This window comes from Trachinotus anak, unplaced genomic scaffold, assembly GCF_046630095.1.
Source record: "Trachinotus anak isolate AG129_WGS33_773 ecotype Australia unplaced genomic scaffold, CSIRO_AGI_Tana_v1 ptg000018l, whole genome shotgun sequence".
Classification (NCBI taxonomy): Eukaryota; Metazoa; Chordata; class Actinopteri; order Carangiformes; family Carangidae; genus Trachinotus; species Trachinotus anak.
In genome coordinates, this window is record NW_027273869.1 from 4,487,501 (window position 1) to 4,500,000 (window position 12,500).

Here is a 12,500-nt window from a genome sequence, read left to right on the forward strand (position 1 = left end):
ATGGGCGAACTGCAGTCCATGGGGACAACGTTATTGTCATCCTTGGTTCCTTCCCCAGAACTGTCAACTACTGAAGGTTCTTCTAATCCAAGTATTTTTGGATCAGTGTCCTCAGAAGCTTTTGTCTCTGGCTCAGCCACATCTTCCTCTGAGGGGGAATCAGGATGCATCAAGCTCTCACATGATTCTGCCTTCACTTCCTTTGAAGATACCTCACTGTCGGCTTCTTTTGACTCGTCACAAATCTCCATGTCATCATCCTGCTCAGTGCGCTCCTCACAGTGCGGAGACATCAGGTCTTCCAGCAGAGCATTCTGCGAGTCGGAGGGTGACTGAGAAGTCCTTTTCTCAGAGTCCTCGTCTCCACAGGACACAGGGCTGGCTGGCTCTTCCTCCTCTCTTTTGCTCTGGTCGCCCTCTGAGCTTGAACCAGGGCTGTTAGGGGCCAGGTCTGAGGGGCAAGAAAGTTCCTCATCTCCCTCATCTGGTTTCTCCTCTTGAACGTGTTCATGAGGTTGTTCCTGAGTCTCATCACTGTCCTGTTCCACATCTTTACTCAGAGAATCTGCACCTCCTTGCTCATCAGCAGAGTTGAACCCATCCTGGTCTGGGCTGAGGCTTCCTTCAGCATCAGACTGCTGCTGCTCTGAGTTGTTTGTGTCCTGCTCTTTATCACTTTTGTCCTCTTCTTCCTCCTTCTCCCCATTGTCAGCTCCATCACCCTCTTCCTCCTCCTCACTTGCTGCTGGGCTGCTAACGACTTCAGGAGAGAGTTTTTTTCTCGTCGTGGCTTTCCGTTTGCCGCTAGCCTTTCGGTTTGTGACCTGCTTGCCCTTCCTCTTGGTTGGTGCCTGAGAAGACTTGGCCGGTTTGGCGGACTGGTTAGTAGACGAGTCAGAGTCCGATGAACTGGACTGAGGCAGTGATGAGGGGTCAGATGCAGGGGTCTCTTCCTGGGTTTTACTGTTGCGTCCAGATCGCCTGGTTGGTAGAGACTCAGCCTCTTTGGTCGGAGCTTTGGAGGTTGAGGCTCGGCTGTTTCTCTTCTCTCCTCCTTTGGGACAAGTGATGGCGCAGACAACACCCTCGAACACTGTGGGAGCAAGAACCCAGCAGTATTTACTGACAGAATCAATGATTTGTTTAAAATCTCCATACTTTTCACCTCAGCCTGCAGCAGGTCTCCTTTATGATGGTTTACAGCATTTTTCTCATATATGCATATATCGACGAAATACACACATATGCTTAACTACAACCCTTACTCTCTTTTCCACTGGCAAAGAGTGGCAGTGTGCAAACATTCAGCTAGCAGCTCCTCATTTTTAGCTGGCGCTGACTGACACGTTCACAGGTTAAAAATGCTGGAAAATGCTGCCAGCAGGAGGTCATATCAGCTACAGCTAATTAAAGGGTAGTGTAGCTGGATGGTGTCTGTACTCAGCCAAAGATCATTTATGAGAGAAGACACTTCGCTCTGTAGCACCATTGCTCAATCGTGGGTGGACTCCCTTTTCTGTAGCTCCAACAACCTCAGAGTGATGCGTCTTCTCTCCAGCTGATCGTTCACATGAGTTTCAGGAGGTGGAGGCTCCCTGTCAAGCTTTCATTCATGTCAAATCAATATTTTAAGGAGAACAACAAACTATTTTGAACCAGGACCTCCAGTTGTCTCGTGTAAGGAGTGCCAAAGGGCTATGAATATAAGCTACACCAGATATTCAAATGTGCCAGATACAGTCCACATTGAATATCTTCTGCTGATGTCAGTATTGGCAGATCAGGCTCAGTCAAAAAACTGATTGCAACATCCCTAGTTTTAATACATTCTCTAGCAATGGAGTTTGTCGCTTTACGGTATGTGAAAACATTAACAGGACCCTATTCACTTATCTGTTCAAGTCTATTTACACAATTTAAATTGCTTCTCCTTTCATGATGTAACTTCTCACGATGTGTGTGAGAACTTTAAATGTGAAGAACACATCAAAGAAACCACCCACCAAACCTTCCCAATGATTTCCATTCAGATCTATTAGTAACACAGTTAACACAAAACAATATCCACAACAATGTGTCAGACGTATGACTCACCAAAATGGCCCGAGCCAAACAGTGAGCTGGAGGTAAAGGGAGATGAGCAGAGTCCAAATGGAAACGGGCTGTGGTTCCAACTGGCAGGATGGAAACTCTGCCTGTTCAACAGACAGTAAGAGCATCAGTGACTGAATTATTCATCAAACTTACTCCTGGTTTTGCTTGTTTATTTCCCATTATTGTGTTATCATCACTTTACAGTTGCAGTTACAACTTAACTGACCACATACTGTGGATCCAAAAATCCTGTTCGGATGGATGCTGATTATCATGCATGACAAATGAACAGGTCAACTGACCCATCTTGGAGACTTAAATCACAGTAATGTGCAAAATATCCCTCACACAGTGGTGCAATCACAACCACAGTCTGTTTCTAAGGTCTGAGCCAAAGCATTAAAGCTCCTGGGATTTAAACTCAGAAAAACTGACTTGTCTTTGCTCCTCTGTGGTTTGCATACCCCTGCAACTCATTATATGAAGTGAACTGTTAAAAAGAGGACAGAGACTCGTATTTCCTTGCATCTGTGTGCCTGTATTAGTGTTGTTCATAATTAACCGCTTAACCACTAACCAACAACAAGAATTCGACTGATTAATAAAGATCAGTGCACCAGACAGCCGTCCACATGTTGTTATTTCTAGATAAAAACCAGTACACAAGCTGTTTACGAGGCGGTAGGCCTGGCCTGTTTATTTTATTTTGAGGTTTAATGCCAGTCCGACTCTGTGTCACGAGCAGTAGCCTGGCTGTTCATACCAGAAAAAGTCAACAAACGATTCTGCTCCTCTGCTATTTTCAATCACGTGTAAAGCTGATCTTTATAGCGGATGAGCAGGGCATCACTTCTTCTGCAACAATGAAGGTATGAGGACCATCCCCCTGTGTGATGATCTGATCATGGCTCCTCTCCTGCCTGTGTGTATTCGTCTGCCTCGCTCTCTGTTTAGATCATTTCAGTCCACTTTAACCTGTGTATTGGTATTTTTAATGGGTTACAGACAATCTTCTACTTTAGATCTTGTAAGTTAGCGGTTCATGGAAGGTTGACGAGCATCAGCTATCAAAAATTCAGAATTTACATCCCTGGCCTGTATTGGTAGCACCTAGATTGGATTGGAATTATTCTGGTCTGGACATGAAAAAGAAAATTGATCACTTGTTTGGAATTTTAATTATCAGGTTCAGTTTCAGAGTCCTGTCAGCCTGTGAAAACAGCTGTATAAGGTATTCTGTGGCTGTAGAGGAGAAGAGCCCACATTTGAAAAAGTAATCCTGATGATGTCATCCAGGTTTTCTCAGACTGAGCTCACTGTCTACATTTTAGAGAAAGCATGAGTCACAAACTGAGGAGATTGAAAGTCATGGGCATTCAGGTGGCAGGGATGGTCTAATGAAAGATGCTATCAAGTTGGGCAAAGAAAGCCATATAAGCGATCAGCTGGGATCTCAGTACCTCGAGGTGCCACTAGCAGGGATGGGAGCAGCAGGAGAAATCCACGGACAGTCTTGTGCCTGGGGTTTGCACTGTTTGAAACCAGTGTCGTATGGTATGTCCTCTGTCACCCAAACAGGCTCCGCACTGCAAGAAGATGAAAACGTTATTTTTGAAGTGCTTCCTAAATGTTCCAACTGCATCACTTAGCTGTAAAAACATAGTCTCTCTTAACAAGATTATACAGATTTGCTTCAATTACATTACGTCAATGTTTGAATGATGGGAAACACACATACAGCTGGCAGAGGGCTGTGTGGGAAAATTAAATAAATGATGTGTAATGATGAGTTCAAATTGCAAACACACCACTGGAAGCAATGTGCCTTGTATTCCAGCAGGGGGCCTCATTAAAATGTACTGTCCCCCTGACCTATTGTCCTCTCTGTAAACTGGGCTACTGTAACTGTCTTACAAGTCTTAAGAAGTACTACAGAGCATCATCATACCAAAGCACCTTACTCAAGATTTCTGCCAGAAAACAGTGTATTATTCTAATTAACTGTAACCTAATAACTGACTGAGGGAAGTGTGACTTACATGTCCTGTGTTGATGTGGTTGTTAATGAGACACAGGGAGACAGTGACCAGGCACAGCACTCTGTTCCTCTCACCTGGATAAAATACATCAAACAATAATGAGATTCAACCCTGAAGAACTTAACATTGATGCACATGAGACAATGAAAAAGGAGCAACTGGAGAAAACGTACCTTTTTTCTGCTCAGAGAGGAGGGGTCCTCATCGTTACCTGGAAGAGACATTTACAGACTGTTACATCTTGCTGACAAAAAGTGAGTGAGACACATGTTTCTGGAGGAAGCAGGAATTTAACATACATTTCCTCACAAGTCCTTTTGTTTTGGCGTCCACTGTCCTCTCCACCTTTTGCCGTCTCAATCTTCTTACTGGCTTATTTCTGAAAAGAAAACAACACTTAAATATTTCTGGTAATGGTTTCCAAAATAAAAAAAATCATATCCAATAAATTATTCTAAATTTAAAAAAAGAACAATTTCAACCTACTACATTGATTTCCCCTAACTGTGATTGATTAAATGGATTTAGTAAGTATTTTCTTCAGTTTGTGTAAAGTACTATGAGACCTTATGATCCTATGAAAAACACTGACACTCACTTGAGACACATATTTTGTCCAGGGTTTCTACAGCAGCAGCTCTCAGCTTCAAGTTGAGTCGCTCGCTTCCTCACAGGAACCTTTAAAACAACAATGACAGAAGCACATGACATTTTAATGCAAAACTGTGCATAGCTTGCCTGACACAGTGGTCAGTCAAGGCTTTGTGTGTGTAGACAGCTGACCTGGTGTGTGTTTGACATGTGTGACTGACAGCTGACCCAGCTGGGGCACAGAGACACAGTGTAAACAAACTAACTAGAAACTGCAGGTTCAAAAGCAAACCACACATTTAACATCTAAACTGATGTTGTCCAAAGTGCAAACTAGTCAGCTAACAAATACAGACACATGACAAACAGCATGGTGGTCTATGCACAGACAGGGGGACCTCAATGAGAACATTTTGCCTTAAGATACCATTTTTACACCAAAATTAGCAGATATAAGATAACATTTTTTTAAACACGGATACGGACGATGAAGTCCTTTTACACTGCCAGCTGAGTCAGTCTTTCTGAGAAGACACACACCTGTAGAAAGCAATGTCAACACGTACAGCTACAGAGCACACACACAGACGCAAGAGAGAAAGAGTGAACTGCCTGCAAGCCTACAGGTAAAATGTCACGTCATCCCTGGGTCGGTGCACCTGTAAGTATCGACCTTCCGTGCGAGACGCTTCAATTGGTGATTGTGTGTTTTTGAAACTTATTTCAGGGCTGTAGGTCACTCTTTCCTCCCTGAGTACAGTGTAGTTGCTGTGTTTCTGGTTTAACAGCACCATGCGGGGCAGGTGACAAGTATGTTTACAGTGTTTTGTGCTCTGAAAAATGGAAAAAGGGCAAAAATTAGCATTTTCACCCTGGTGTTGCGTTTAAATTGCTGCTGATGCAGCTGGAGCCGATTAATACCCACGTCTACTGCAGAGTCATTTGACTCGGGTGTGAAAGTTGTTTGTTCCCATTTCTATTGCCGACAAAAACCAGATGCTAGCAAGCAGGGTTTTTTAACCAGCGGAAAAGGGGCCAAAAAGAGAACACAAACTTTACAGAGCAGGTAACTTCAGCTAAACTTTAAAACGAAGCTTTTTTAAATTGTCGGATGACTGACCTGCACACAGCTCAGATTCCCGTCCCATCTGTAAACATTAGTGAAAGGTCTTCTGTCCACCGGGCAGGAAGGAGCCATCTGTAACTTTAAAGTAAAGAAACCAAACATCATTAACGTACTAACATAAGAGGCAGACAGCTTAAAACAAAAAAAACAGTGACATGAAGCCCTTTGACGCACGTTCCATGATTTCAAGCTGAATAAAACTGACTTGAGTTTATGGGTTTGTAGTGATAACCTGATAACCTGCCTGTTTGATTTCTACAGATTCTGAGTCATTGTTAGAGAATAAACATAATGGGTTTTTTTTCAGTCCATAGAAATTAGATGCTTAAGCCCCCTGACGTGTGGTACATAATAAACTATGGTAAAAATGAAACCACACCATTTTAAATTATGCTTTTCAGTCCAAATTGGCGATAAACACGCTCAGTACTACTCAGCTTACATGGAATTGAAAAGTTAACGCAGCAACACTCAGTATTACCTCTGCCCATGTGAGGAGGCATCTGAGGCAGAAGACATGGCAGCAGCTATCAGGCATGGCGAGCTCGCAACCAGCCAGGACGCCCAGACAGATAGGACATCTCTCCGCCTCCTCAGCATCCGCCCCGTCAGGTGGGCCCTGGCCACCTAAAAATACAGGAGGAGAAACAGATTATTTAAGAAGATCTGTTATTTTCTAACCTGGCAAAGGACCACAACATCACTCACCACTTCCAGCTCCAGTCATGTCTGGCCCCGGGCTGTCCTGATCACCACTACAACACAGAGAAAAGACAGAGAGAGAATTAGGATGGAAGTATTGTTGACACAAAGGAGAGGAGTCCAGCTGATGAGGAAGACCAAGTTATGAACTTTGTTTAGTCCACAGGGAAATTAAACTAAAATGCATCATCACAGCAGCAAGACACAAAAGACAGCACTGTTGTTCAAGTGATCTGTTACCTGTCAGATTGGTCAGTTTACTTCTCCAAGAGGACTTGTGGTTGGCAATGTTTACACATCTCCATTACAATGCGATATTCTACTTCAGATGATGTGAGTTTATATGATTAGCGTGATTGTCTCTGTTAATGATTTGCATGTTTATCTACTCCTCTGCTCAGATGATCGGCCACTCCGTACTGACAGTCCCCACAAATTATTCAAGTACAGCTACTGCCTCATAGTTCTGATTCAAGTTGCAGACTTTGCAAGACTTTGTAGGAATAACACTGATTCTGATAAACACAAAGTTGTAGCCATGACAATAGAGAAAGCTTCAAATATGGATATTTCTGCAAAAAAGCTACAATCTCTAGCACGTGGCTGCTTCACACATCTTCAACCCGGCTGCTCAGAACATCTGTACAATCACTACAGCTTCAAGGTGAGCACCAAGAATAGTGTCACCAGTTCAGTGTCTGACCAAATGTGAAATATGGTAAAAAATCTCCACTCCTGATCCTGAGTTTTGGTGCTGAATAATGGCCAGAAAAGAGCTTTTGCACAACATTATGATGTCACCGATCTCATAATCATTTTAGGCTATTAGACATTTGTGTGGAATTGTGTCATAATAAGTATGTGAGTTCTTGAATTATAGACAAAAAGTATTTTGTGAGATCATCAGTACACCTTTGAGTCCAGGCGAACGTCTGAGCTAAACTGAAGAAACTCCCTCAAGGTGTCACTGAGATATCGTGCTCAAAAGAACGGGATGGACAGATGGATGGACGACCTGAAAATACCTCCAGCCACAGCTGTCATAGGTACAGAGGCATAGAAACAATAAACACTGGCACCACCTACACACACACACCTACATACAGACTGCCATGACTGAGTCCCAAATTATAAGTTATTAAAAGGACTACTGAGAAAATCTAAGTACAGAAAAACTTTATGGATAAATCAAATGCAGATAAATGGTCTCATCAGAAAACCATCGAAGCTGGGAGATATGCAAGTATTGTGACAATATGACTAAGTTGTGTGATTATGACCAAAAATGTATAGCAGGGATCAATTCCAACAAATAGATCAGTAACCCCACTTTCCCCCAAGACTAGGAAAAACAGAAAAGCTCTATCACAAAACACAAATATTCCAAACACCAAATGATATCTGGTCTTATGTCACAATATTGACATTGTGATGTTAAGTGAAGGATTTCAAGTATTTTGGTGTCTTGTTCGTGGAGCACGAGATCAACAGGTGGTGGTGGCACAGTAACATACACTGGACTGTGGTGAGGAGGAGGGAGCTGAGCCATTACTGGACAATCTACTTTTCAAACCTCACACGTCGTAGTGAATGAGATGGTAGATTATAGCGACTGAAAGAGGTTCAAAGATGGCTGTTGACACACTGTTGCGACCAAGGACAGACTGAGACATAATCTGACTGTGTAAGAAATGTATTATGACCATCTGACAATTTGACTGTGACTGCTTTGACTTACGTCTTCAAACCAACCAATAGGAATGCAGCATGAAATGATGGCTACATACGTTTGTGTATGCTAAAAAATATTTATCTCAAGCTCTCTTTGCAAAATTGTCCTCCCTTATCGGCCCCTAGCTTCATTATTTACCACTATAGTGGTGCAGATGGATGATGTATTGACTGGCATCATTGCCTGTGATTCAGGTGTTATCATCGTACAGTACATACATCAACCCTGATGTTGTTCCCTTGTTTGTTAGATCATTCGTTGTTGCTTATTGTAGCTTGCAATAAACTTATGAGACTGATGAAATCTCAGACTCTGAGATGCCTTCAGAGAAAGGATGGGTAGCTCAGACATCCTGGAAGAGCTCAGAACCAGTGCTGGGTGATATCACAGAGGAAAAGCAGACCTGGATTAGGCAGCAGAATATGTATGTCTGAATGGTATTAACACATTCTTCAGCTCCAACATCCAGACTTCCTGTAAAATCCAGCTTCCATGCCACATTCTCACATAGCAAGAACAGACAGCCAATGTACCGTCTATGCATTAGCTGTGAGCTAGCTAGCAACATGCACACAGACACGGTCTGTGTGCACGTCTGTGAGATGCATTTACAAAGCCAAGTTTAAGCATTTTCAACTTGCACAGCTGCATCTTCATGACAATTTGCAGCACCCTGGTCTAATTTGCATCTACATATATCTTTACAAATATCTTTTCATCAAGGCAGAATCTGTTTAGATCCAGAAGAGCTTTTAATGAGGAGCAGTGACTAATGTTTCTTCAGTTTAACTTATACAATCACTCTACCTATAAAATTCACTTTGTGTTCTGTCTTTTAGGACCCATAAATCTGATGGATTTCATCAGCTGATATCCAGGGAGCCCTGGTAGCTCAGCTGGTAGATCGCAAACCACAAACAAGTCGTTACCACAATGGCCTCAGTTAAAATCCAGTCTGGGCTGTGTCATTAACCTCCCTCCCACTTCCTGTCACTCTCCACTACCTTTCTATTACAAAGTCTTCCAATATACTCTCTTTCTTCATGACTGTTATTGTTTGTAGTTTACACACAAATAAAAACGACAACGTTGAAGAGGACCTTTTCAGCAACGCACAACATGTAAAGTTATGAGCAAATCATCATCATCATCTCACTGTGAGCACGACTCAGTCACAGTGAATGAATGAAGGCGAACAATCACAGCAGTTGTCTCCTATTCAGAAATGAAAGCAGGGGAAGTAGAAGTTACCTGGATGTTAAGTGTGTGCTGAGCCCATCATCACTCTTAGCACAAAGTGAATCAAAGAATATACACACAGTTATGGTGGACAACATAAATACAGTCTGATCACATATGTTACATCAATCTAGTGTTGCAGCGGGGCTAAAAACAGGTTAAAGCCAACACTGAACTGTAAATTAAAACATGCGGTATTTGCCTGTCCATCGACTCCCATTAACACTGTGTGTCAAGTGCCTTTCCATGTGTGTCTGTGTCAATACAAGATGTGTGTTAATGCAAGAAGTTGTAAAGTGAGTGAGGACAATTTTTAACTGTGTTAATACAGTTTATTAATCATCAATCAACAGAAAATTAATCAGTTTCAAATTTTTACCATTTTAATAATGTGATAAAATCACGTCAGCTGAGCCATCATTTTACACAAAAACAAATATTCTAAAGATAAGATAAGAATCCCTAAAATCTGTGACTTATAAACTGGTATTGTGACACTGTTTCCAAAGTGAAACATATAACAGCAGCTGTTATTTCTTTTTCCTGTTGTAAATATTATTGTTGCCATTATAATCTTTATTATAGAAGCAGAGTCAGGAATTGTTGCTCAATGTTCATCTACTTCTCCACTGAGAAGGAGAGAAATCTGAAGAAAACTCCAGTATCACTTACAGTGAAAAAAAAAACAAAAACAACAACTTTCAATCCCTGACCAGCATGTTTCAGCTAACAGCCTTCATCACAATCACACTATTACTTATTCTAACCTTTATTGACAAAAGTACAAACAGGCAAAACATGGGGATAGAGCTGGCTGGATATGCAGCACATGGTCTCATACCAGAATCAGATCAGGGACATAATGTGATATGCATCATTACAACTATAACCTACCAATGAAATATCGATATTTTTGTACTGCAATTTCTTGAAATGTATTGATAATATCCATACGTGATAAGTTAATGTCAGCTGATATCATGGCCTTATCAAGTATTAACCAGGCTGTTGTGATGGAGATTTTAAACTACTTAAAAGGTTTTATAATTTAAAGTATGAATTGGTTAAGCAGAAAAAAATATATAGATTATATGTTATCTATAATGTAAATTGTTAGGTGTAACCTTAACTTTTAACTTTGAAACGTCGTTTGTCAAATAGATTTCTCCAAAAGTGAAAGTGAAATTGTTTCCTAGTTGACACTCTGATCCACTTCGTTTTGCATCAGTGGTCTAAAACCAATACAGACAGTCACTATTGATATTGATATCGGGATCAGGTGACTACACTGATCAGCTGTGGTTTTTTGGCTTCAAGGTCCAGTCTCCAGACTGTTGTTATTTACCTTCTGAGTCATGGTGAGCAAACAAAAGTCCAGCAGGTCATCACATCTCTCCAGCTAACTGACGACGAGCAAGAGTCCTGCATCTGAGACTTAAATCCTCTGATGATTGATCCAGAACCAGTCTTGGCTTTGCCCACTTTGATTATGACGATCTTTAAATTTGTCAAAGCGAAACCTATTCAACAGACTCAGACCACAGTCTCCGTGAAGGGGGAGACCCTCAGCTCTCATTTCTAAACACTTAAAATAAACCAAGTCCACACAGGCCATTAGTCTCCAGCCTTGTGCCCCAACTGTCATTTCAAATGTTATTCGTTGTGCTTAGCTACCCATTTAACTCCCCAAGCTAACTTGTTAGCCTGAAAATCTCAATCAATCAAGCTGTAGCCTAACGTTAGATTGAATCCTTATGTTAACTAATACTAAATTAAGTGATTGTTAACTAAAGAGCAGCTGAGTTGGCAGCCAGATACTTGTGAAAGCTTGCTGCTGTTTTGGGCAAGCACGGCCTGGCTCCTGGAGACACAAAATTAGCAACTTGACCAACCATTGCCAACACGACGGTGACAACATGGTTGTTGTTTGTTAGCTATTGCTAGCTAAAAACACGACAACATAAGAGCTAGCTGGCTGCTGTTAGCACGGCAGCAAATAAGGCTAAATAGCGTCTAAAATTACCCACGACGATTGAACTGAAGGTCATAAGTTAGCTAGCTAGCTAGCTAGCAGCGAATTTAGCTGAAAGCTAGCTAGCAGCTTTGAACAACAGCACCTGCCTACGTCGCTTTTAACGTGCTAGCAGTTAGCTCTAGTTAGCTGGCGGCGACTGTCGTTACTCACCTCTGAGTGCAGCTGCGGCTGGTTTGCACCTCGTAAAGTGTTTTTACCGTCCAAACTCCTGCTATGAAACGCTGACGAACGGCGCTATCAGGGAAGTGTTTTTGGCTAAAAACGGAGCGTAGCTTTCAGAAAGTCTCAGCCACATGTCTCGCAGTCTGACTGAGAGCTGGTGCAGCTGGCGACACCAACCGGCACCGCCGAGCATCGCAGGGCAAAGTGGATTTGTCCATCTGGTGGCATTTAGACTACAAAGCAAAAACAGCAACAGGTGGTGGAGCAGTCAGAGTGTATCCACACTTCCACTTTTTGGGAGTCGTGTGTGCACGGCTGGCTCGCTGCGCTTGTTGTCTCCTGTATTTGTTGATTGATTTAGCAAATAATGGAAAACATCTGTGGTCTTTGAAATCAGCAGTGATAGGAAGCACAACTACAAGGAGAGTGCCAGCTGTTGGACACAAACCTCAGCAGCAAGTACATGTGAGTGCTTGCACATTTCGTTTGACTGTAGAAACACCACAGCAACAGCACTGAGCAACAAACATGTAGGGAAAAAACCAACACAAGAAAGTCAGGTTGTGCTTGAAGACCCCGAGCAGTCCTCTGACTAATGCTAGAAAACTAGAAAGTTTCCTGAAATGAAAGATTAAGCACAAAATACGTTTCAGGAGCTGTGGGGAGCGGAGCAAAGTCCTTAACAGTTCAGTTAGGTTGAAAGGAAGGAGCCAGAGGAAAGTGTCCAGCAGTTAAACAGAACAGCAGCTCACCAGCAACAGGAGCTTGCTCGGTTTGATC

The 12,500-nt window shown here is 42.2% G+C and overlaps 1 protein-coding gene across 1 annotated transcript in view; it reads right to left on the minus strand.

Moving 5' to 3' along the window:
* Positions 1-12,053, minus strand: part of scaf11 (SR-related CTD-associated factor 11) — a 17,021-nt gene extending 4,968 nt beyond the window's left edge. Inside the window, exons 1-11 of the mRNA XM_071502446.1 lie at positions 11,709-12,053; positions 6,559-6,605; positions 6,332-6,477; positions 5,845-5,928; positions 4,732-4,811; positions 4,433-4,512; positions 4,307-4,344; positions 4,134-4,207; positions 3,555-3,680; positions 2,095-2,195; positions 1-1,093 (exon numbers count right to left, since the gene is read on the minus strand). The exon at positions 1-1,093 is cut by the window's left edge and continues 1,142 nt beyond it. Of these exons, the coding sequence (XP_071358547.1) occupies positions 1-1,093; positions 2,095-2,195; positions 3,555-3,680; positions 4,134-4,207; positions 4,307-4,344; positions 4,433-4,512; positions 4,732-4,811; positions 5,845-5,928; positions 6,332-6,477; positions 6,559-6,577 (1,841 nt within the window). The 5' untranslated portion in view covers positions 6,578-6,605; positions 11,709-12,053. The remainder of the gene's footprint in view (positions 1,094-2,094; positions 2,196-3,554; positions 3,681-4,133; positions 4,208-4,306; positions 4,345-4,432; positions 4,513-4,731; positions 4,812-5,844; positions 5,929-6,331; positions 6,478-6,558; positions 6,606-11,708) is intronic.
* Between the last annotated feature and the right edge of the window lie 447 nt (positions 12,054-12,500).